General features: G+C 39.4%; 1 protein-coding gene across 1 annotated transcript; it reads left to right on the top strand.

Moving 5' to 3' along the window:
• Window positions 1–6,669: 6,669 nt before the first annotated feature.
• On the top strand, window positions 6,670–21,701 carry LOC122670054 (MOB kinase activator-like 1A). Its single transcript, XM_043867004.1, has 7 exons — window positions 6,670–6,825; window positions 15,528–15,576; window positions 15,819–15,927; window positions 16,327–16,420; window positions 17,150–17,283; window positions 17,368–17,531; window positions 21,459–21,701. Exons 1-7 carry the CDS (start codon window positions 6,800–6,802, stop codon window positions 21,528–21,530), a joined length of 648 nt encoding a protein of 215 aa, XP_043722939.1. The 5' UTR covers window positions 6,670–6,799; the 3' UTR covers window positions 21,531–21,701.
• The last annotated feature ends 1,642 nt before the right edge of the window (window positions 21,702–23,343 follow it).

Raw genomic sequence — 23,343 nt, forward strand, 5'->3', positions numbered from 1 at the left:
ACGGATTTCGGCCATTTACACCCCTCGTCGGGACAGCGAGAGGTGGGGGCTGTATGTAGAGTAGCCCGGCAATAGGGTTGGAAAGAGAGAGAGAGAGAGAGAGAGAGAGAGGACCTAACACATGTGATCCAACTTATATTAGAAGATTTGCATAATAATGATCATTGTTCTGCTATATTTAGTTTCATAATTGATCTATATTGTTCTTGGAAAATTAAACTGCTCTCAAGTTAGAAAAAAAAACCACACTTGTTATATAATAAGTTTGATTGGTCAAGTGATTGTATTCTTACATGATAATTTTTATATTAGGTAGAACATAAAACCATCTTTCCAACAACTCTAAGATTGCTCAAATCTGATTTACACTGACAGAGTTATGTTATGATCAAACTTTATTTGGTGTATGTGAATGTTGTTCAAATCGTTCTGAATGAAAATAATTTTTAAATATAAAAAAATAAGGGGTAATTTGTTTATTTAAGAAAAATATCTTAAGCAAATGAAATCATATACTTAAATGATGTTAAGCTGAAGCATTCCCATTTAACTAACATCATTTAATGTTTCCCTCATGACAACCGCCCTCCTGAGATTTGTCAAATTAAATTCAGATGCATCGCTCTCTGGAGATGCTACTTTTGGAGGCATTGGTTTCCTGATTCGCGATGAAAAGGGTTTCCCTTTATTAGCTGCTTGTGATAAAGTTTTTTTCAATATTCCGTTCCTAGGTGAAGTTATTGGAGTTCATATGGGTCTATCTCAGGCTATATCAGCCGGTTATAGGAGGATTCATGTTGAATCGGATAACTCTGAAATTATCAGATGCCTACAGGATGAGAGTCGAGTTATGTCTATTCTTGCAGTTCCAATCCTAAATGATATTAGGAATCTTTGCTTATCTTTTGATGTAAGCTCTTTTATCTGTATTCCAAAGCAAATCAACTCTATAGCTGATACCTTAGCTAGGAAGGCTCTGTCAGTAGCATGTATGACAGTATGGCCTATTTCCACTCCCTGGTTGCTTATCCTTTGCGAGGGTGAAGCACTGGGTGGCTCATGCTTTTCTCATCAATAAATCCATTTTCTACCGAAAAAAAGAATGATGTTTAGCATAGATAAGGGATACTTCTAGAATTATTGAGAAGTAAGAGACCATTTTGATATTTTGCACTAATATCGGATAAATATCTCATTGCGTCGTACTGAAGGAAAGAAACAAAACTCTCATTCTCCTCTTCTTCCTTCTTCATTTCCTCTCGATTCTTCTGAATCTATGCCCTACTATTCTCCATTCAAAGCACTGAAAAAGATCTCCTTCGTCCCCCAACAGCAAGAAGAGCTAGGATTTGGTTCTTTAGAATTCAGTGTGTACAAGTTCCAAAGTTGATTTAAAGGATTTATCAGTGGATTTGTTATTATATTTGCAGTTGAGATCTAATTAGAAACTTTGAGATTGCCTGATGACGATGAGTAGTTAATCCACTTTCCATAAGGTTGTTTGTCAAAATCTAATCTATGTTCTACCCCTCCCCCCCCCCCCCCCAAAAAAAAAGGGGTTAATCTATGTGTTAAATATAAGTTTTGAGATTATGGAAATTGGTTGATCATATGTTTGGAAAACAAAATTAAGAGAATGATTTGTGTTGTGGTTTGTGTTATCACAAATTTGTACTTTGTATTTGTTGGAATCATGAATATGTACATTGCAATTGTTTGGAATCAAGAATTTGATTGGTATAATTATGGAAAAGCTCAATGAGGATTTATTTGGAACTTCAATCCATACGTCAGCTGAGAGTATACGGCCAGTGGGATTTAGAGCTCGCTAAGACATCAATGAGGGTATTTGGACCCCAGCCGAGACATCAGTTGTGGGTATATTTAGAACCATTTGTTTGGCAATGGGATTTGAACCTCATCTGATCAGTGAGGGTTTGTCTAGACCCCAACCAAGATGTCGGTTGTGGGTATATTTGGACCCATCTGTTCGATGATGGGATTTGGATCCCATCTGAGATGTCATTTGGGGGTTAATTCTATATCTCAGCCGAGATTTCAGTTGAGGGTATATTTGAACCCTTGGACAAGTTATATATTTGAGCCCCATTTGATTCACCGATGAGGATTGTTTGGACCTCATTGAGTGTTTTCACATGTTTGGAAACTCTGGTGAAAAATGAATATATATGATTTGGACCTTTTTCCCTGATTGGAGTTGGAAATGATGTAAATCCTTATGGGGGATCAACAATGAAAACGCTAAAGGGTTGAGATGCGAAGAAGAGGATCCAATGATAAATAAGATGCTAAGGCGTATGATAGCATTATATCACGCTAGTGTATACAACATTTTTTTTCTTTATTTATTTATGTGAAAATGTTTTTCAATGGGGGTGGGGGCGCAGGCAACGCCCAGACATAGTGGAGGGTGAAGTGACCACTCCGCCCCCCATGAAAGGCGGAAATCCCGCCCCCGAGATGTCAACACATGTGCTCTCATTAACTGCCATGCGCATGTGGCCCCTGCATTCGCCCACAAAAAACACTCTCCCTTTATTTATTTATTTATTTATTTATGGGAGATGGTTCTCTGAGCAAGCAAAGTACACTACACCTCCTCACATTGTGTTTTTAAATCATTGTTTTTTTTTTTTTCTAAATAATAACAACATGTGAGGAGTGCAGTGTATCTAGGCTCAGAGAGCCTTTTCTTTTATTTATTTATTTTTGCTAAATAATTGGAGCATGAGATTAATAAAGAGAAGATATAGAAGGGCTAAGAGAATCAGTTCGAGGTAGAATACTGCCTTAAACATCATTACATATATATAAGTAGGGAAACAATTTTCTGTACGGGAGTGTGGCCTACGCCAGCACTCTCATGTGTCTATCTCTCTCTTCCTTAAAACAAGGGGGCAGAGGTGTCTTTTCACATGGGGGAGGAGAGAGATAGACTCATGGGAGTACTGGTGTAGGCCACACTCCTGGACAGAAAACTTTTTCCCATATAAGTAAATAGAAAAGGAGGAGGTATAAACTCCCAAATGATAAAGAAACAGTGTCCAATATTAGAGGAGACCAAAGAGGGATTAAAATTTTGCTGAAATCCAAGTAGTAGGAATTTTCTTGTCGTCCGTACTTGGTCCAATCCCAGCCCACCACATGTATTGGGAAATTTATTGCAACATATGAATGCCTAAAAGCAACAAATGGAGCTATACACGTGGTGAGTATTCATATGTTACAATAAATTGTCCAGTACACGTGACAAGCTAGGATTGGACCATGTACGGGCAACAAGAAAATACCTACTGCCCAATTTGCAACAAAATTTAACTGTTAAAGAGCCCGAGTTTGATTTCTTTGTTTGTAAGTGTGCCTAAACTCCACAATAGGGATTCTAGAGGGCAGCTGAAAACAATCCAAAATTATGTCTGATCCACATTGGATCTCATGAAAATGGTGTCTTTTGATATTGATAATTAGGGAACAATCACCTTCAAAATTGATATATTGATAACCTTTCTCCACAACAATATTGAGTGCTTGACTTACTACTAAAGCTTCAGCTACAAAAGCAAATTTGACTCCCACAAACTCAACGAATCTAGAGATGAAGGTACTCAAATGATCACAAAAAATACCACCGACTCCCACCAATCCTGGAGATCCCAAACACGATCCATCGATGTTGACCTTGATAAAACCTATTGGAGGAGTTTGTGAAATTAAAATAGTACGCCACATTCCATGACTATGTGCATATTATGAATTTGCCATATGTCGAATTTCATACTCATATGTAATAAAGGGAAAATGTTTCCCATGGCGTCAGAGTGGAAACCACACCAATAAAAGGGCAAGGAGATAAAATTCGTTTAGTAAGGAGTCCAGATATTGATTGATGAGAAAGAGTGTTAATGTAGATCCCATAGGTCATTAGGTGAGATGACGTGTAGATTCCTTCCCACTCCACATCATGGGTTCTTTTTCCCATTAATCAAATTTTATCCCATATGTCAATGTATCCTTATATCTTTTAGTGGTTCCATGTATGTCTATGCACCTTCTTAAAGTCTTTGGACATGGGATTGATTTTCATCGATTTTGATTCAAATTAGATAGGAATCAATTGGAACCCTAGAAATTGGAATTGGGAAGAAGAAACAAAGACTTTCATAGACGTGTGATTTTACTGGCTAAAAGAGGTATATATATATATATATTTAATACTATCTTTCTTACTCAAAGAAGGGGGAAAATGGCAAAAAATAAAGATCCAAGTGCACTAGTTGATTCAAGAGATGCTTGCAGGAAGTCGGACGTAATTGGAGTAGAGGTCGATCGATTTCAGTTTGAATTGGCCAATTCCATATGATTCGATTTCTAACACCATGCTAATTGCCCATGTATTCTTTATGTCATTATTTATAATAACATATGATTCTATTTTTTAAGGATAGAGGACTTTAAATCAAGCTACCCCTAAGGAAGGATTCCTTGCACGACTTTACTATTTTTTTATTTTTATTTTTATGTAGACAAATGATGTGGCAATTTTGACTGTTTGATAGAGAAGACATAATCTAGATTAGCCTCGCAAAAAATTTCATGCTCAAATTCAATAAAATACACTCATATATATTGACATGCATTCCTATGCACATCTATGATACTCCTCTCATTCTTGTGCATTCTCCCGTAGTCCTGAATTTTTTAAAACTCAATTTTGCCATTTGACAAACCTATTTGGGCTGAAATTTGACATTTGAATAGAGGACCTTAGGGTCTACCTGCCCACAAAATTTAAAAAATCAGGGCCCCATTTGATCTCCCACATAGCATATATTTAGATCATGATGAAATGCTTCTTAGTTGTATCATCCAAGAACCAAGAGCTTTTCTTTTTTTGGATCAAATTAATTAAGTGAAATTTAACATTTGAATAAAGGACCTTGGGGTCTACCTACCTACAAAAATTTTTAAATTGGGGCGGCATTAGACCTACCACATGGCATATAAATGGATCATGTTGAAAGGCTTCTTAATTGTATCATCCAAGAAAAGTTTTTCTTTCTTTTTTTTTTTTTTTGTAATAATTTTTTAATAGAAATGTTTATATCATATTTGGGCAAAGATTCTTTTAGACTATTAGTCTTGATAACCTTCTCAACAGAGAGTCCTTCATTTCTAGTCATGTGGATAAGTTGGTTTGATCAATTGACCATTGGATTAGTTATACATGTAACGAATTCCCCATAAACCAAAAAATTTCACCAAATTTCAGACTCATATTTAATAAACAGTAAGGACACCTAATCAATGGGGACAAGCAAATGATATTTGTTCTATAGCGATCCATATATTGATTGAGGAGAGAGAATGTCTGTATGTCCCATATGGGTCATTATACGAGAGGTTAGACAGATTCCTTCCCACTCCGACGTTGTAAAGATCCTTTTCCCCTTAATCATATTCTCTCCCATATATGTATGGGACAGAGTTTCCCTTTAACCCATGGCCAAGGTTTTAGCTATTGGTACTCATATCATTCTTGGTTGATATTGATAACGATACCAATGTAGATCGGTTCTATCGGGCTAGATTGGACCATTTTACCCCTAAAACAACACCGATAACTTGATTTTTTTGGGACCATTTTACCCTCCCTTGTATTGATACCGCTACTACAATATTGGTATCGTATCGGTATCGAATATCGACAATATCGATGCATATTGACCAATACAACTGATCTGATACCAATACCTTGGACCCTGCCCATGGCGTAGGAGGAATTCCTTCCCCATGGGAATTGATACTATCACATGACCACAAAAAAGGTAGTTTCCACTTTGTAGATAGAGGTGAGATTGTAATGATGATCCAAGAATCTAATCATGAGGTCACTTAGCTATGGTAAATGAATTCTTCCTTCTCTAAGGTAGAAAGAAAACTTTAGCTTTTTCGAATGTATCCTTATATCTCTTATATCGTTTATTGGTCCACATATGTCCAAGCCACTATCTTAAAGTTATTTGGATTTTTTATTATGTAGACGTTTTTTGCGGGGAGTGTAGCCCTTGCATATGTGGGGGGCCAATGAGAACACGTCTATTGGCATTATGGGGTGAATTTTCTGCCTTTCATTGGGGAGGGGGGTTGGACGGTCATTTCACCCCTATCTATGCTTGGATATGGGTGGTACACCCCTCCACAAAGAACTTTTCACTTTTTTTTTTAACTTTAGAAAAAAAAGAATACTACTTGATCACGTGCCTGATTGCATTGCTCTTGCGCCTAAGCATAGAAGCACGCAAAAGTACTACCTTATCCCCATGAAATAAAGAGTCAAAACTTTGACTTGTAGGCAAGTTGCATCCACCACATTCACAAAACTCGATCCCATCTGATGTGCGAAGATGACAAGATATTGAACAAGCCGTTTTGAATAACTTTTGCCCTATTCAGATAATAAGAAAAAATTCTCCTACTTTGGTAGTTTTGCTGGCTGTCATAGAGAGAACATCTGGCTGTGGTCTGGGTCCTAGACTATTCTCTCTCTCTCTCACTCATGCCAGCCTGGCTTTTTCCCTCCAACGTCCACTCTCACCACCTAAATGATATATACGTTTCTTTCGTTTCTCCTCTCGGCTACGTTGTTGTCTCGGAGAGAGCGAGAGAGAGAGGAGACGAAGAAGGAGAAGGAGCTGCAGGGTGCAGCAGCAGTAGTGGCAGAAGCCCCAGAACCTGGGGAGCAACAACAGAAAACATTCTATTCGACTCTCGAAGCAAGATGAGCTTATTCGGCCTCGGCAGCAGGTACCACAGCTCTCTCTCTCTCTTTCTCTCTTTTCTTGTTTTTTTTTTTTTTTGTTTTTTGATTGGTTTTCCCTTTCTTTCTATGTTTACGCCCTTAAAATTTTTTTGCCTTCCTCACATGTTGATGATTGGGGAGTTTTTTTTCCCCTTTTAATGGATGGTTCTGTTTGTCTCACGCTGATCCTGAAACATTATTTTCTAATGAGGATCTGGAACTCCAATTTACATATTCTTTGTTCCTTTCCATACGTTTTCATGAATTGCGGTGGAAGGTGAGGGCTTTCCAGTGCTTCGTCTGTTTGAAATTCTAGAGTTTTGGGTGAGCGCTTGATAGGTGAATATACCAATCCATAAATAACAATAATAATTAAAAAAAAAAACACACAATTTTAATTGATCTGGTTGAAAATTTTCATGATCATTCATGCTTCTTCCAAAATCTTTTGCTTGATAAATTTTGTATACATTTATTTCATTTAACATTCAAAATTCCTATTGGTTCATCTGCAAAAAAAAATTACAATTCGTTATTTTTATCTTCTTCAAGCTTTTGATGTTGGAGTAAGGTCTGGAATTTTTTCATACCCCAATTTGCTGTGGAGTATGGCACTCCGCTTCTTGTTTTTCCTGTTTGAAATGAAAGTATTGGTTTCCTGATCACCAAGGTGATAACGAATACAAAATTTCAAGGTTTGGCTTTCTGCATTAGGTACTTAGCCAGGTAGTGAGTTGATAGTAGGATTTGTATTGAAAAAAGGTGGTTCTAGGAAACCCTTTGCAAAGGCTGATGTGGTGTCTTAGGAGAAGTCGTTTTCGTTGTTGATATTTTCTGTTAAAGATTGTGGCCTCAATTGGGACTAACAAGGATTTCTGGCTCTGATGTTGTGAGAAGACTAAACCTGTCTGCTCTTCTTTTAAAGAGTCCAGATCTTGGTTTGTATCGACAAGTCTAGATTATGTAGCACTTTGGTTTTGGGATGAACATGCCTTTTAAATGTTTTTGGTTCTATTGGGATCAAAACTTTGGAGGAAGCGGTAGAGGCCACAAGTAAAGTTTCTGAAATGGCCTTATTGCTGGAGGTTGGCAGGGAAGTGTCCTGTGAGACATAGTTATCTATTTGTAAAATCATCCATGGATCGGATATCTGGTTCTGAAAGGACAAATGGCATTTTTTACTTTGAAGTGTGGAGGTTATTTGCCAGCTTACTTTGACAATTGATTTGATTCCGTTAACTTTGGGACTTTTACTTTCTGGATTGGGGTTTTAAACCATGATGGTGTGAATGTTACTTTGCAGTTCTGTTAGTTGGCTTAATTGACTTGGTAAACATTGAAATGAACAAGGAAGGGTCCCACAATTTTGAGATTGTACATTAAGGCAAGTGGATTTCAACAATCGGATTCCTTGCCTTGATGGATGATGGATTATCATAGTTAAATTTTGAAGCCAAAGCTAGAATCATTAAGCTTGAAATATCAGCATGGTGATGACTAAGTAATGTAGTCCTAAATGGAGGATAGATCCACTAGGAGCCAAGTATCCAGGACCTGCTGAATGGCTAACTCGATGGGGCAGAAATAATGTAAATTAGGGCAATTCTAGGGTTAGGTTATGAATTTGGAGATGGATCCTATATGGTATTAAAAGGCAGGTTTGGGGGAAGCTAAATATGTAGGTTTGAATGATGTTTAACTAAAAATTTAAAATTCAGAAAACCTAGAAAAGGGTTTCGGGTTTTGGGAAATAGGAGAGTGATGAGTTTTAGGGTTTAGATGGGGATTTAGGACCAGGGCTTTGGATTGAGTATTCCAAGGGTTAAGGAGAAGATTCGGCCAAGGTTGGGTGGGGTTCTGATGGTTGGATATGGCTGGATGAAATTCTAGGGTTTTGGGGTTTTACAGAGATGAGGGGGAATTAGGGTTTTGGGTGTTAGGATGGGGCTGCAAGCTAGGTCGAGTGGAGGAGGAGATAAGAAGGGGCTGTGGTTGGAATCTAATTGAATTTGGTTGGTGGAATTGGACTGGGCAGATTCTAGATGACCTAAGGTTTAATGGATATCGATTAGGGTTAGGTTGGAGGATTAAGAAGAAGAAGGAGAATGCTGAAACAGTAAATAACTTACTGGGATGAGGATCAGCAGTAGCTTGAAAGTTGATTGAATAAGACCTCCCGATCATGAACAGATGCAAGGAGTCGTAGGAGATCCACCTACCCTTCACCTTGATATGACTCACAAGGTTGTCTTGATATGACTCACAAGACTCACTCTCAAAAGAGATAACCAACAGCAGCAGCATAAACGATATTTTTTTAAAACTGAATTCTGTGGGGGAGCCTCCCACGTTTTCTATTAATAAAGGCCTAAGGGCCAAATCCTAATACAAACTAAATTCTTTCTCTCTTCCAAAATCGTGGAAGGAGTGTGAGACTAATAAAACACTTAAAATAAAAAGACCTATTTACCCTAACAACTTAAAACAATTTTTTTTTTTTTGGTGGAAAAACAAAAACTTTACTAACTTAAGTAAACATAAAACTTACAGTCTCAGCTATATCGTCTGATGAGGACTTAGTAATACGCGCATGTCTGGCTAGTCTATCTACCGGTGTGATAAAAGATCTATGTTGTTTAATAATACTTACAGAACGGAGGGATGAAATAAGGTGGGAGATATCAAACAACAAAGTAAAAAGATGATATGGCCAGTCACATGTAGTCGAATGCTCCAGCCAGTCTTTCATCTCCTGTGAATCCGTCCAGACAACTACTTCTTTGCATTCCAGTGAAAGTGACCTTTGGAGCCCTGCTTGGAGTCCTCGCAGCTCCGCCTCCTGTCCTGACCCTACATTACCACAATTCATAGCAGAAGCATAGAAGGTGTTGTTATAACATATTAAGAAACCCCATCCCCCATATGCAGTTGACTGACAAAAGCTGCCATCGGAAATGATAATACATGTCTCCTCCGAACCCAAATGTAGATAATCGGATTGTGAGAAACTGATGGAAGAATCCTGTGGCGAATTAGGAGAGTGGAAATGGGATTGTTGGAGGGGGGAGGGATAAAGAGCCAACTCATTGGTCCAACGCAATATATTTTGCAGAACCTGTTGTGGGTTTAGAGGTTGCTTAGAGAAATGAACTTGATTCCTATGGATCCACACAAAATACAGGGTAATGCATATGATGCTCAGAATATGTGAGTCAGGAGGCCAAGACTCAATACAGTTATTGAAAAAACTTTGTATAGCATCAGTTGTGGTAGTACCAGTGAAACCCTCAGTTCGGAAGCCAAGAGGCCCCACATCCCAGATTCGTTTGGTAATGGCACATGAAAAGAAAAGATGCCACAATGTTTCAGATTCAGAAGAGCAGAATGGACACCAATTGGGCAGTTTATCATTCCAAGCTAAATTGGACAGAGTAGGGATCCCATCGTGAATCACCCTCCAAGCAAATAGAGTGAATTTGGGGGGAATCTTTAGCCCCCATAGTTTCGTCCAAATTTTTTTGGGTAAGCTAGGTGTGGTGTGGTTTGATTGGTATGCTAGCATAGCAGCCATTTTTTTGGTGGTCAAGGAGCCCGATTTTGTGAGGGGAGAGAACAAATGATCCCTAAATGGGTTAACCGAAAGTTTAATGGAGAGAATGGAAGCACATATAGATGGTGGAAAAATAGAAGCAAATAAGGGTCTATTCCATTCCCTATTAATTAGGAGGTCATGCACTGTACCAAATGATGGGTTTACAGGCATCAATTGGTTTAGAGAGGTGAATCGTTGAGAATTAATGCCCCCAATTGGGATCCAGGGTTCCTCCCAGAGGTTAATTGAGGAACCGGTACCAACCCTCCATCGTACACACCCTCGTAAGATTGGAACAACCGAACGTATGCTGTTCCATGTCCAAGAACCACGTTTAAGTGGTGTCAAAGGATCGAGGAGGGAAACCTTAGCAAAATATTTACCTTTAAGCAGACGAGCCCATAAGGACTGTGGTTCAGTGAAGAGACGCCATCCCAACTTAAGAATCAAAGCCTGGTTATGGTTCCAATGAGTTCGGATCCCAAGCCCACCCGATTCCTTTGGTTTACAAATCGAATTCCAGGAAATGAGTGACAAGGGTTTACCTGTAGAAGCCCCAGAATGGAAAATTTTTGAACTGAAAGAATCCAACTTGGTGCAAACAGATTTAGGGAAGAGGAAACATGACATGTGATAGGTTGGAATGGAGTGGAGCACTGATTTGATAAGAGTTAACCGTCCAGCTTGGGAGAGAAACTTCCCTTTCCAGGTGGATAATTTATTGTGGATTCTTGTGATAATGGGGGATAGAGCAATTGTCTTAGAGCGGCCCGGAAACAATGAGGTGCCCAAGTATTTAGAATCCAGTCCCATTTCCTTTATATCAAGGGCCTTACAAATCTTCTTCCTGAGATTAGGGTGTGTGTTTTTGCTAAACATGACACTGCTCTTATTTAAGTTGAGTTCCTGGCCAGACAGGGATTCAAAGAGATTTAACACAGCTTTAGTAGTATGAACGTCAGACAAAGTTGCCCGACAGAAAAGCATGGTGTCATCAGCGAAGAACAGATGAGTGATTTCAGGCCCACCCCTAGATATTTTGATGCCTTTGAATAGATTTAGGTCTCTATAAGTATGCAGTAAGCGTGATAGGCATTCCATGGTCAGAATAAAAAGGTAGGGGCTAAGCGGGCATCCCTGTCGCAGTCCACGCGTTGGTTCAAAGAAATCAAAGGCGCTACCATGGAGTTTAATAGAAAAGGAACAATGCAAGAGAGCAGACAACAGGTGATTCCAATGTGGCTCAAACCCCAAGAATCGAAAAAAGTGCCAAAAGAAAACTCCATTCAACCCTATCATATGCCTTAGACATATCAAGCTTTAAAGCTAGAAACCCAGTCTTGCCTGTACGTTTCTGCCGTAGAAAATGGAATATTTCCTGGGCAATGATAAAATTGTCAGTGATTTGGTGGCCTTTAACAAAGGCAGATTGGGTAGGGGAGATAAAGAGTGGAAGAATAGCTCGCAGCCTGGTGGCAAGTATTTTAGTAATAACCTTGTAGGATACATTGCAGAGACTAATTGGACGATACTCCTCAACTTTGTTACTGGATCCACTTTTGGGAATTAAAGCAATGAGAGTGTGGTTAATTCCATGTGGAAGGGTTCCTTCACTGAAAAACCGGTGGACAAAGTGAAGTAAATCAGTCTTAATGATATCCCAACAGGCATGATAGAACCCGGCCGATAAGCCATCAAAACCAGGCGCCTTGAAAGCTCCAATACTGAAAACAGCCATCTTTATTTCATCAAGTGTGGGAATTGCAGTTAGGGGAATAAGTGTAGGTGATTGCGGGAGTGGTGCAAAAAGACATTCAACAAACGAGGGATCAAGGGGGTCAGAGGTAGTCATAATGGATTGGAAATGGGAAGCAAAAACCCGTGCCATGGCTGGTGGGTTGGTAATAGTGTGGCCGGCAGAGTCAATGATAGAAGTGATCCGATTAGAACGAAGATTATGATTTGCCACAGCATGGAAAAATTTTGTATTCCTATCACCCTGTAACACATAATTTTCCCTAGACTTTTGGAACTAAAAGACTTCCTCCGCATTGAGGAGTCTCGCAAGGTTGGAATAAGCTTCATTGAGCTGCTATAAGGTCTCAGCAGAAGGTGAAAGAGCTTCAAGAACAGAAATTTTGGTAGTAAAATCTGATTTCAGGTTTTCAAGTCGGCCAAACACATCCGTGTTCCATTTTCTCAAAAAGTGTGTCATAGCATTTAGTTTGATCATTAAATTGGGGGAAGAACGGGAATCCCAAGTCTTTGAAATAAATTGATAAAAATGAGGGTGCGAGATCCATGCTGCCTGAAAGTGAAAGAGTTTTTTAAAAGAGTGACAAGGGGGGTTAGTGTCTATCAGAATTGGATTATGATCAGACCCCAAAGCCGGCAAAATATGAAGAGTTGTGAATGGGTAGATGGTCGTCCAGGTTTTATGTATGAGGCATCTGTCCAGGTGCTCCAAGATACAGTTAGGGGGCTTACGGTTATTGTGCCAAGTGAACCATTTAGACATCGGTCTTACTTCCTCAAAACAATGATAAAAAAGAATAGAATTCAGCATAACAGCTGACTGGGATGGAGAGGTGAAGGGTAGACCACCAAATTTATCCTCAGGGGTGAGAATTTCATTAAAATCCCCAATAAGTGCAAATGGACATGTGATTGATCCCAGGAAGGAGTTGAGGTTGTTCCAAAAGGTGGTACGAAGGTGGGGGTGGGGGGGGGGGCATATAAGCACACCACACACCAAGAGCATCCTCTAGACATATCAGAAAAAAACATAGCAACCATTCTGTCTAGATCAAGAACCTGAGTAATCATAATATCATGGCGCCCCAGCACCCAAAGGCCCCCCCCAAAGCCCCGAGAACCAGTACTACATTGAAAAGAAATGGATTTAAAATGTCGTAGGGCTTTCGGGAGTACCAGTTCATCAGGACTCAAAAGTTTGGTTTCACAGAGAAAAACTATATCAGGCTTATATTTCAACACAACATGTCTAAGATAATTCCGGGTTGATTTAGATTTCAAACCCCTCACATTCCAGCTATATAGCTTCATCGAGGTGCAGTTTTGAAAGCAAAATTATTAAGAAAAAAACAGCAGCACAACAGAACAGTTGTAAAAATATTTAAAAAATAGGAAAGAGATTTATAAGGATTAAAGAGCAATACCGAAGTCAATGGAATGTCTGGATCTCCACTGGTCTGGCTGTGTACCGTCTTGTGCCCATCAATATTCTCCAAGATAAGAATAGATCTCTTCTTCTGTGACGACACATGGAACTCTTTATCTGACTTTAACTCACAAAGCCATGACTTCAGCTTCGAAGTAAGTTCAGCTGGGGAATCCACAAGTTTGATAATATCTGATGAAAAATCCTGCAGGATATTTAATTCTGCCTGGTCTTCCGAATCTAGCCCCTCAAGCCCAGCATCAGCCCTTTTTCTCTTAAAACTTGTGTGTTTCTCCTTGGCAGGCCTCTTCCCTTTATCTTTTCCCTGTGATTTGCTCCTCCTATACTTAGAACAGCTTGAACCTGATGAAGTGGAGGTGGAAGAAGGCATATTGGAAGATGAGGTAAGCTGACCAGGTTCTTTCGGAGAGGGGGGATGCAGCGGGGAAGATCCCCCTTCAGATCCAGGGGATACTTTGGAAAATTTCCTCAATGAGTGGTTAAAGGCCACAGTTACCTTGGGGGGCTGACCACGGCCTCCTTTGTATCTCTTACAGCATGAGTGGCAGCATTTAAATATTTTAACAACAATAGGCTGAGGGGAGAGGAAAGAAGGAGAGGGGGGGGGGGGGGGAGGTAGTGATCGGGGTGTCAAGCTGGGGAGGAAAAGAAGAAGGTGGGGAAGTAGGATCTGGAGTCGGGTTAGAGGAGGAAGAGGCAAGGTTCCCCAGACTTCGGAGATGGTCGTGGGTGTGGAAGAGGAGATTTGTGAAAGAGAAAGGATTTGAAATCAGGGTAGGGTTTGAAGGAGCAATAGGGCCGATTGGGGAGTTGTTTGGATATAAGTTATGAATAAAGGGGGAAGGCCCAGGTGTAGATTGAAGAGGGGAAGGCAGAGTGGAGGAGGCGTGGGTGCCAAACAGTTGGTTTTGGGTGCAGACAGGAGGGCTGGATATGAACAGGTCCGCAAGTGAAGGAGGCTTCAGGTCCAAAAGCAAGGAAGAGAGAGGGGTTGGGGAACCAAAGTCAAGTAAGGGTTCAACGGATGAGGTGGTTTCCTCATCCAAGTGGCCAATCTCAGGTGTCCAACGTGGTACAGTAGGGTCCACAGAGATATTGGGCAGGGAGTGTACTATGGGTGGCAATTCAGAGAAAACGTCCGGCCCAGGGATAGGTAACCCTGGGGGAGAGCAAGAAGTCGTGGTACAGGTAACAGTCCTGGAGGCCTGTAGAGTCTCCTCGGAAGTAGGCACCGGTGTGGTAGAGGTCAGGGTCACAGCCACTGGCGTGGGGACAACAATTTGCTTGATGGGAGGGGAGAGAACATGAGCCTCCTGAGTGGCAGGGTTTTCAGGAAACAGGTCGAGGATTCGTCGATCCTCAGTGGTAAGTGGGGTGTGCTTCGATGCCTTCCATCCTCAGTGGTAAGTGGTAACTTAAAACATTTTAAATAGCTGAGATTCCTAATTAACCAATAGGATATAAGATCCTACTAGCCAATAGGAACACTTCACTTAGACTAGACCAACTTAAATTGAACCAATTGGATGCAACCAATTTGAACCGGTTCAATCAAAAACATAAAAATAAAACTAAGTATAGAACTAATCTAAGGCTCCTACTATGACCCTATGCCTAGGGTGGCTTCTTCAACTCGAGGAGGCTTGGATCTACATCACTAAGAGGACTGTACACTTCTTTCTATGGCCGGTATTGAAACTGTTATTTTGAAATTACCAAGATTGTTAGATAATGAGATGGTGTTGATGTTGATGATACTCACTTGTGTTGCACATTGATGAAGTGATGTATTATATGGAGATGAGATATCCCCCCTGGTGGGAATATCGAGGTTTTAGTTTTTCATTGTTGTTATGTTCATCCTAATGCATAGTTTATTGTAAAAAATTTGATGTTTCAATCAAATGAAACAGGAATCAGAAGACATTTCGTCCCAAAAAGAGTACTCCGTCAGGAAGTAAGGTTGGTCATTCTTCTTACTGATTTATTGTTTATTGCACATATATCACTCTCTCCAAAGTGGGTACAAAATGAACAAATTACAAAATTCCGTTAGATTTTTAAAAAAAATGACATTTTTTGTATACTAAACTTTGGATCGAATTTTGAGCCGCTTTCTTTTCTCATCTGGACTGTAGTGGTGGGTGCAACATCCTCTGTTTCATTATTATATTTTGTTCACTACGTTAATGTAAAACATGCAGGGTGCACAGCTCCAAAGACACATTGATGCTACCTTGGGTAGTGGGAACTTGAGGGAAGCGGTACGACTACCTCCTGGAGAAGATCCTAATGAGTGGCTGGCTGTAAACAGTACGATCTCAGCCTTATTATTTGTTAACTGAAGTGCATTTGTGTTGCTGATTAATAAAATCTGGTAACACTGTCTATGACACTATCATAGCTGATGACTGTTACGAGTTACAACAGTGCCACGTTTGAAGAACAGCTTTAGTCAATTGTTTTTACTGCTTTCCGTCATAATTTATACTACCACTATTATGTACATGTTCTCCTTACATTTGATGCTTTCATGAAACAACTGTTTATGTGTTGTTTCATCTGTCAGTGTCATTATATTACCGAAGGGGCATGCTAGTTTCTCTGGTGTTCTACCTTTGTTATGTTTGGCACTTTGTTTCCATGAGTGGCATTCAAATTTATCTATTACGTCATTGATGTTTTGATTTCTATTGGATTTCTCTTTTACAGCTGTAGACTTCTTCAATCAGGTGAACCTTCTGTTTGGCACTCTTACTGAATTCTGCACACCATCCAACTGTCCAACAATGACTGCAGGACCAAAGTATCTTTCTATCAGTCCCTAGCCTAAATTCTCTTTCTGATTATAATGATATATAATAAGGTGCAGGTTGTTCTATAACAAAGATTTTGTTCTTGATTAGACATTTTTTGTGGATCACTTCATCTCTTGCCACCTCTTAAACCTGCTTATGCATAGAGTCAGGCCAATCCTGGGGCAGCTCTAGGGTCTACAAAGTGTTTCCCTGATTGTGAATTCAGGGTGGTCAAAAGCTAGTCCAGGAATGAGAGGCAGTGTCCCTAGCACTGCTAGTTTTATAAGGTATCTGGTCTGGCAGTTTAGTGTTCATCTTTTCCTGCTCACCCCCAACATACCATCAGAAACCTAAAGGCTTAACCTCTAGGTGAATGGGGTTCAGTCAGCTAGCTCTAGGATCACTCTGTGGTTCTCTGACCAGCCTTATGGAGATTGTGGGTAGATTAGGGCCCAAAAAGAGGGTCATAAGGTTGGGGTGGGGGGGGGGGGGAGGGGTTAAGGTTCGGGATCATAAGGAGAATAAGAAAAGATTTCCGAGGGGTTTTTCTTTGCAAACGTGGTTGATTTGATTTTGATTGGAATAAGTAATTGCAAATTATGTTCTTTCACAGCCACAAGTATTTGTACATCTTATGTATTCACAATTCTGTGTTCTAATGCACTGATTTGGGAGTTATGCCCCCCCCCCCCCCCAAAAAAAAAAGGGTCTTCTAAAGCAACTGAAAATCCTTGTAGGTACGAGTATAGATGGGCTGATGGAGTTCAAATAAAGAAACCCATAGAGGTTTCTGCACCAAAATATGTTGAGTATTTGATGGACTGGATAGAAGTTCAGCTTGATGATGAATCACTATTTCCTCAGAAGTTGGGTATGTTAACTTGTTTTATGTTTTCCAAGATTTTTTCAATAAAAGAAAAGGAATTTCAGTCATGATTTATTTGCTTTACAACAGGGACACCCTTTCCTTCCAATTTCCAGGAGGTTGTTAAAACTATCTTCAAACGTTTGTTCCGGGTATATGCCCATATCTATCATTCACATTTTCAGAAGATCGTGAGTCTCAAGGAAGAAGCTCATTTGAATACTTGCTTCAAACATTTTATTTTATTCACATGGGTAAGATCTTATCTTTTTCAAGTTTTAAATATTATAAATGATACTTCTACTATTTCTTTCATTCAATAGCTAAAACAAAATGTTGGTAGTTACTTGTCTATTTCTTTTTCTGTTATAACTTATGATGGTACACAGTCACACACAAAAACAGGCGCACAAACACATTGCTTGTACTGACACACATGTCTTTTTGGGAGGCTGTTTCCTTGACCTTTTATTTCATTTCAAAACTGTTGGAAAATTTTGCTTGTAGCTTCAGTTGTTGGACCTTCTAAAGCTTGTCTTTTTTGGCCCAAATGATTTTTCCCCGTCTATTAAGTACCTCAAAACTGCTGAACAAAATCTCTTTGGCAGATGTAGCACCCTGACAAAGTGTTGGCAGCATTGATTTCTCCCCCTTCCCCTTGATGTGAGCAGTTTTTTTTTTGTTTTTTTTTTATCACATAACTCTTGAGAACTAATGTGATCAATATCAGTCCTTTGCTTAAGTATTAAAATCAGTGAATGTCGATAGCTAGACCTAAGTTTGAAACCCACATGCACATACGGGCCTGATAACCACATGACCCTCTTTACTTCCAGGTAACTTCAGCATAGTTCAGCCCTAAATGAAAAAAAAATGGCATTTTTCAGGGTTTTATATTGATTCATATCAGCACAAAAATTAGTTTTGTTCTTTTTAATTTTTAATTCAAGAATTAAAGCTTGTTCATATCATTCCCTAGATTGACTAGAAACACCAACTCCTAGTCTCAGTAGAATACCCCTGATATACATAGTAATAATATGGTGATTGCTAGACACTCATGAACGTGGGTTTTATCTGGAAGTAGATTTGGGCTACTTAGCTAAGACTCCAACAGTAAAAAAATGGAGGTGTGATAACTAAATGGCTAGGTTTTATCTATTAAGTAGCTTAATAGATAGCTACTTAATAATGAAGGGACTCCAACAGTCAAAAAATGTATAGTTTTGCCCTTTTTTGACTATTATGAATTGGCTATATATTGGGGAGTCCTTGTAATGCAATCTGAAAAATCCAGATTTGGATTTCAGATGCAAGCAGGCTTCATTGTGACCAAGTGGTCACGGGTTTGAGTCTGGAAACAGCCTCTTTGTGAAAGTAGGGGTAAGGCTGCGTACATTATGACTCTCCCCAGACCCTGCAGTGGCGGGAGCTTCGTGCACTGGGTACGCCCTTTATGCAAGCAGGCCCAATAATAAAATTTATGATCAGATCTGAGATAAAGGAAGCGATTGCGTTGTTAAGGGAAGAAATAAGATCGATGAAAGGGGAGGGAAGAGAGATGAAATCGATCTTCTTGGGAGGAAAAAGAGAGAAGAGAACAGAAGAGAAGGAAAGAAATCAGGTTTGGGATACCAATCCTGTATGCACTGCTCAACGATATCAAAACTCTTAGAAAAAACTCATATCCTTTACTCAAATCATCTCTAATTTATGGGGAATGTATTTATAGACCTTCTAAAATTCCTAATTTGACTCATAAAAGGACTCCTAATCACTCTAATACACTCAATAAAGTAAATAAAATCAAAACAAAACTCTATAGCTATTAAGTATCCTAATCTAACTCAAACACTCAATTTAACTACTAATCCCATGTGCTAACTCTATCCCCATTTTATGGGCTTATAAATTAGTCTCAATAGAGTGCGGGCCTTGGTGCAACGGTAAAGTTGCTCCATTGTGACCAAGTGATCACGGGTTCGAGTCTGGAAACAGCCTCTCTGCGAAAGCAGGGGTAAGGCTGCATATATTATGACCCTCCTCAGACCCCGCAGTGGCGGGAGCCTCGTGCACTGGGTACGCCCTTATTTATAAATTAGTCTCATTATATCAATAAACTCAAAATAAGAAGCCCAAGGTCCATAGAACCCAACTATGGGCCAAAATAAAGCCTTCTGAAGCTCGACTGACCCAATTGGACAATCTTAGCTGCATCAATTCACCCATGTTGAGAAAAACTCGCCCTCTAGTTTTGTAGAAAGACATGAATAAAAATACTTGAACCGGGGGGGGGGGGGGGGAGGGGTTGTTCCTTGGCTGTAACTCGAATGAAATCTAAAACATGAAGCTTCAATGCTGCATTTGTATCTTGAAATATGTGGGAGATAACAAACTCAATATGAACATCTATTGCTGCAGTTGCCTCAACCATAATAACCGTATCGTCTCCCTTGTTTGTAACTTGTTGTCCCACATCTGAGCGGTCTTCCTCAGGTGTTGACTTGTTCCGCTTGTCCTGTGGCTGCACTATAGGTCATAGTTGTCGAGGCGTCACCTAGGTGACAACCTTGGCATCCAAGCGCCTTGACAACTAGTGTCGTCTTGCGTCCAAGTGCCCTCCAACGTCTTGGGTTGCCTAGACGCCGTGACAACTATGCTCTTGGGTCACTTTTGCATTTCTGTTTCCTTTTTCTTTTGCTTTTTTTAATATTTACTTTAGAAGGCCATGAACCCACAATGCATTTGTACTAGATGTATGGTTTCGATTTAGATGTATTAGGTGAAAAAAAGTTTAGAATTCCAATTTACTTATATATTGATTTCTTACTTTTAATGTCAAATCTCGAACTCATGCATTTCCAATATTCTATGGATATATTAGCAAATAGGAACTATTGTAGTAGGGAGGTATAAGACTATCCTCCATGTGGATATGAACCATGTTAATTTTATTTGAGTTGATTTACATTAACTCAATGATTGGTAAACAAATAAAGAATTCCTTTTTTAACTGTAGTAATCTGATACATGTTTGTATGTCAATACATTGCTTGATTTTTTGAATGATTATAAAGCATAATACAAATTTTGAATGTGCAGACATACTTTTTTTTGTTCTCATTTTCCATATTACTTTTTAGCAATAATATATATCAAAATTTCACATAGTGCTGAAATTTAGTGGTTGCTAAAGAATGTAAATCAGTGTTGTCAAAAATGGGGGGGACATCAGACTGTTCCAGCCGAGTGGTGGGCAGTATCAATGGTCCACTCATCTCATCTACAAGGTCCAACCTGAAAGCTTTGGGGGTGAAAAAGAAAAAGAAAGTAGGACCATTGAGCCCTGGTAATTGATGGGCGAAGTTCAAAAAAAAAAAAAAACACAGATGGCAATGTGCTCCATTTTCTTGGTAAATGACAAGCTTCAGCATTTTAGGATATGGTACACATTTTAGGAACTGATAACATAAAAGTTTGTGTGTAGAAAACTGTACTCTACCAAAGTTTCTCTGTGTGGGCTTTTCAAAATGCTTGTTCATCCTACCCATCTTTTAGCTATGTGTGCTTTTGATAGGGAGTGTGACTTTGTATGGTAGGATTTTTATCATCCTTGGAGGATATTCAGCCTTTATAGTTTTCTTTTCTCTTACTGTGATGTTTTGTTTTCCTCAAGAAAAAAGTTTGATATTTTGAAGTGGACACGGTTATCTATTCTTCACTTTATGAATCATATAAAAAAAAAGGGCATACCCAGTGCATGAGGCTCCCTCCATTGCGGGGTCTAGGGAGGGTCATAATGTATGCAGCCTTACCCCTGCTTTCGCAGAGAGGCTGTTTCCAGACTCGAGCCCATGACTACTTGGTCACAATGGAGCAATCTTATTCTTCACTTGATGAATCATATATGTCTTTTAATTTTTGATACATTTTGTGGAATGGTTATGCTTCAAAGCATGGTAGCTTATCTTCTATAAAAACCCTGAATCCCATGGATCTAATCATAAAATAGCTTGTAGCAATCTTATTGGCCCTTGAGTCTTGATTTACTGCACTTCCTACCTTGGCCTAAAATATTCTCTTTTTTCCCCTCTTCCTCTTATCCTTTTGCTTTATTTTTGGCCGAAAAACATTTAAAAATCTGATGCTTCAAGCTTTGATTGTTTTCTATTGTGATACAGGAATTTCGTTTGATCGACAAGGGAGAGCTTGCACCACTCTATGATCTGATTGAGTCGATCATTTCATTTTGAGAGATTCTTATTGATAGAAATCATGATGGCTGAACTTGATGATGTGAATAATGTCTGGGCAGTGTTTGATGTGCCAGGTGATTGTATTGATTTATTTGGTTGTTTGGGGTACAAATCTTTTGAGAACATCTTGTTTGGCCATTGATTGGTAATAAAATCTCTCTCTCTCTCTCTCTCTCTCTCTCTCTCTCTCTCTGTGTATCTGGGTTTGGGGGGGAGGGACCTGGGTACAAAAGTGATTTAGGAAGTGCTGATAGGTATTTCAAACGACGTAACCGTGTATTACTTAATTGGGCAAGAGATTGCTGCCTGGTTGCGTGGCCCTTGCACCAGCACGGAAGTCAACGAAAGCACACACAAGAGCATCAACATGGATGGGATTTTTTATTTCACCGGAGTTGGAGTGGTAATTTCATGTGCTCCTGTGTCTGGGTGCGGGGGTTGTGCAACTAGGCAGCTATTTTTTTCCCTAGTTAAAAATCTATGCTTAGACCACTAATGTATTAATAAAAACATTCATTAATACCACTTAGAGTCTTACCAAAAAAATAAAAAACACCACTTAGAGGGGGAGGGGGAGGGGGAGGGGGGGGGGTGGGGACTCTTTTTTGACAAAAGAAAAAAGTTTAACCAAAAAGGGAGGAAAAAACACATGGAAGTGGGTTTCTTACATATGGATTTAGGTATATGGTGGACCTTGGTGCAACAGTAAGGTTGTTCCATTGTGACCAAGCGGTCATGGGTTCAAGTATCTGAAAACAACCTCTCTATGAAGTTGGGGGCTGCGTACATAATGACTCTCCTCAGACCCTGTAGTGGAGGTTGCGTACACTATAACCCTCAGACCTCGCAGTGGTGGGAGCCTTGAGCACTAGGTACGCACTTTTTTATTGGATTGATCGTATCGATCACATCGGCTGATATAACAACTCAATCTTATCCCAGCTAAATGGAGTTTGCTACATGGATCCTTATCCTCCAATCAGCTCTATTAAAGGCTATACTTGATACAAGGCCCAAGCTATACATGTTTTTCCTCGCCACTTCTCCTAAGGTTATTTTAGGTCCGCCCTCGGCTCTTTTAGTTCTTTCAATATGAATCAAATCATTCTTTTGTATTAGAGCATCCAAAGACCGTTGTTGCTTTTTACCAAAAAAATAAAAAGAAAACAAAAAGACCTATGTTGGTTGTTATGCCACCTCAAACGACTTTCTTGTAGCTTATCATGTTTCAGAGTTACTCCCAAATCAACTCTAATATGATCATTCATTACTTTATCCTTCTTAGTTTTGTCACTCATTCATCTTAATATTTTCATCTCCACTACATTGAGTATATGATGCTTGTTTATAGCCCAACATTCTGTATCATATATCATAGTCGGTCATATGATTGTTCTAAAAGATTTTCCTTTTAGGTTTTAAAGGAATACATTGATCACACAACATTCCAGACGCACCTCTCTATTTCATCCATCTTATTTTGATTCTCTATAAAACATCATCATTTATATTATCTCTTTAATTTATGACTGAGTTCAAATACTTAAAATAATCGCTCTGCGGAATCTCTCTCTCTCATCAATTTTCACCACCTCATCATCCTCTATGTAACTCATGCCAAGTTGGGTTACACACACTATATACTCTCTCTTCAGTCTACTTACCTTAAAACCTTTTGATTCCAAGGTTGATTTCCATAACTTCAACTTGGCATTAATTCATGTTTTTGTCTCATTCACCAAAACAATATCATTAGTGAAAAACTTACACCAAGGAACCTCATCTTGAATGTCTCTGGTTAATCATCCGT

Source organism: Telopea speciosissima, chromosome 7 (assembly GCF_018873765.1).
Source record: "Telopea speciosissima isolate NSW1024214 ecotype Mountain lineage chromosome 7, Tspe_v1, whole genome shotgun sequence".
NCBI classification, from domain to species: Eukaryota; Viridiplantae; Streptophyta; class Magnoliopsida; order Proteales; family Proteaceae; genus Telopea; species Telopea speciosissima.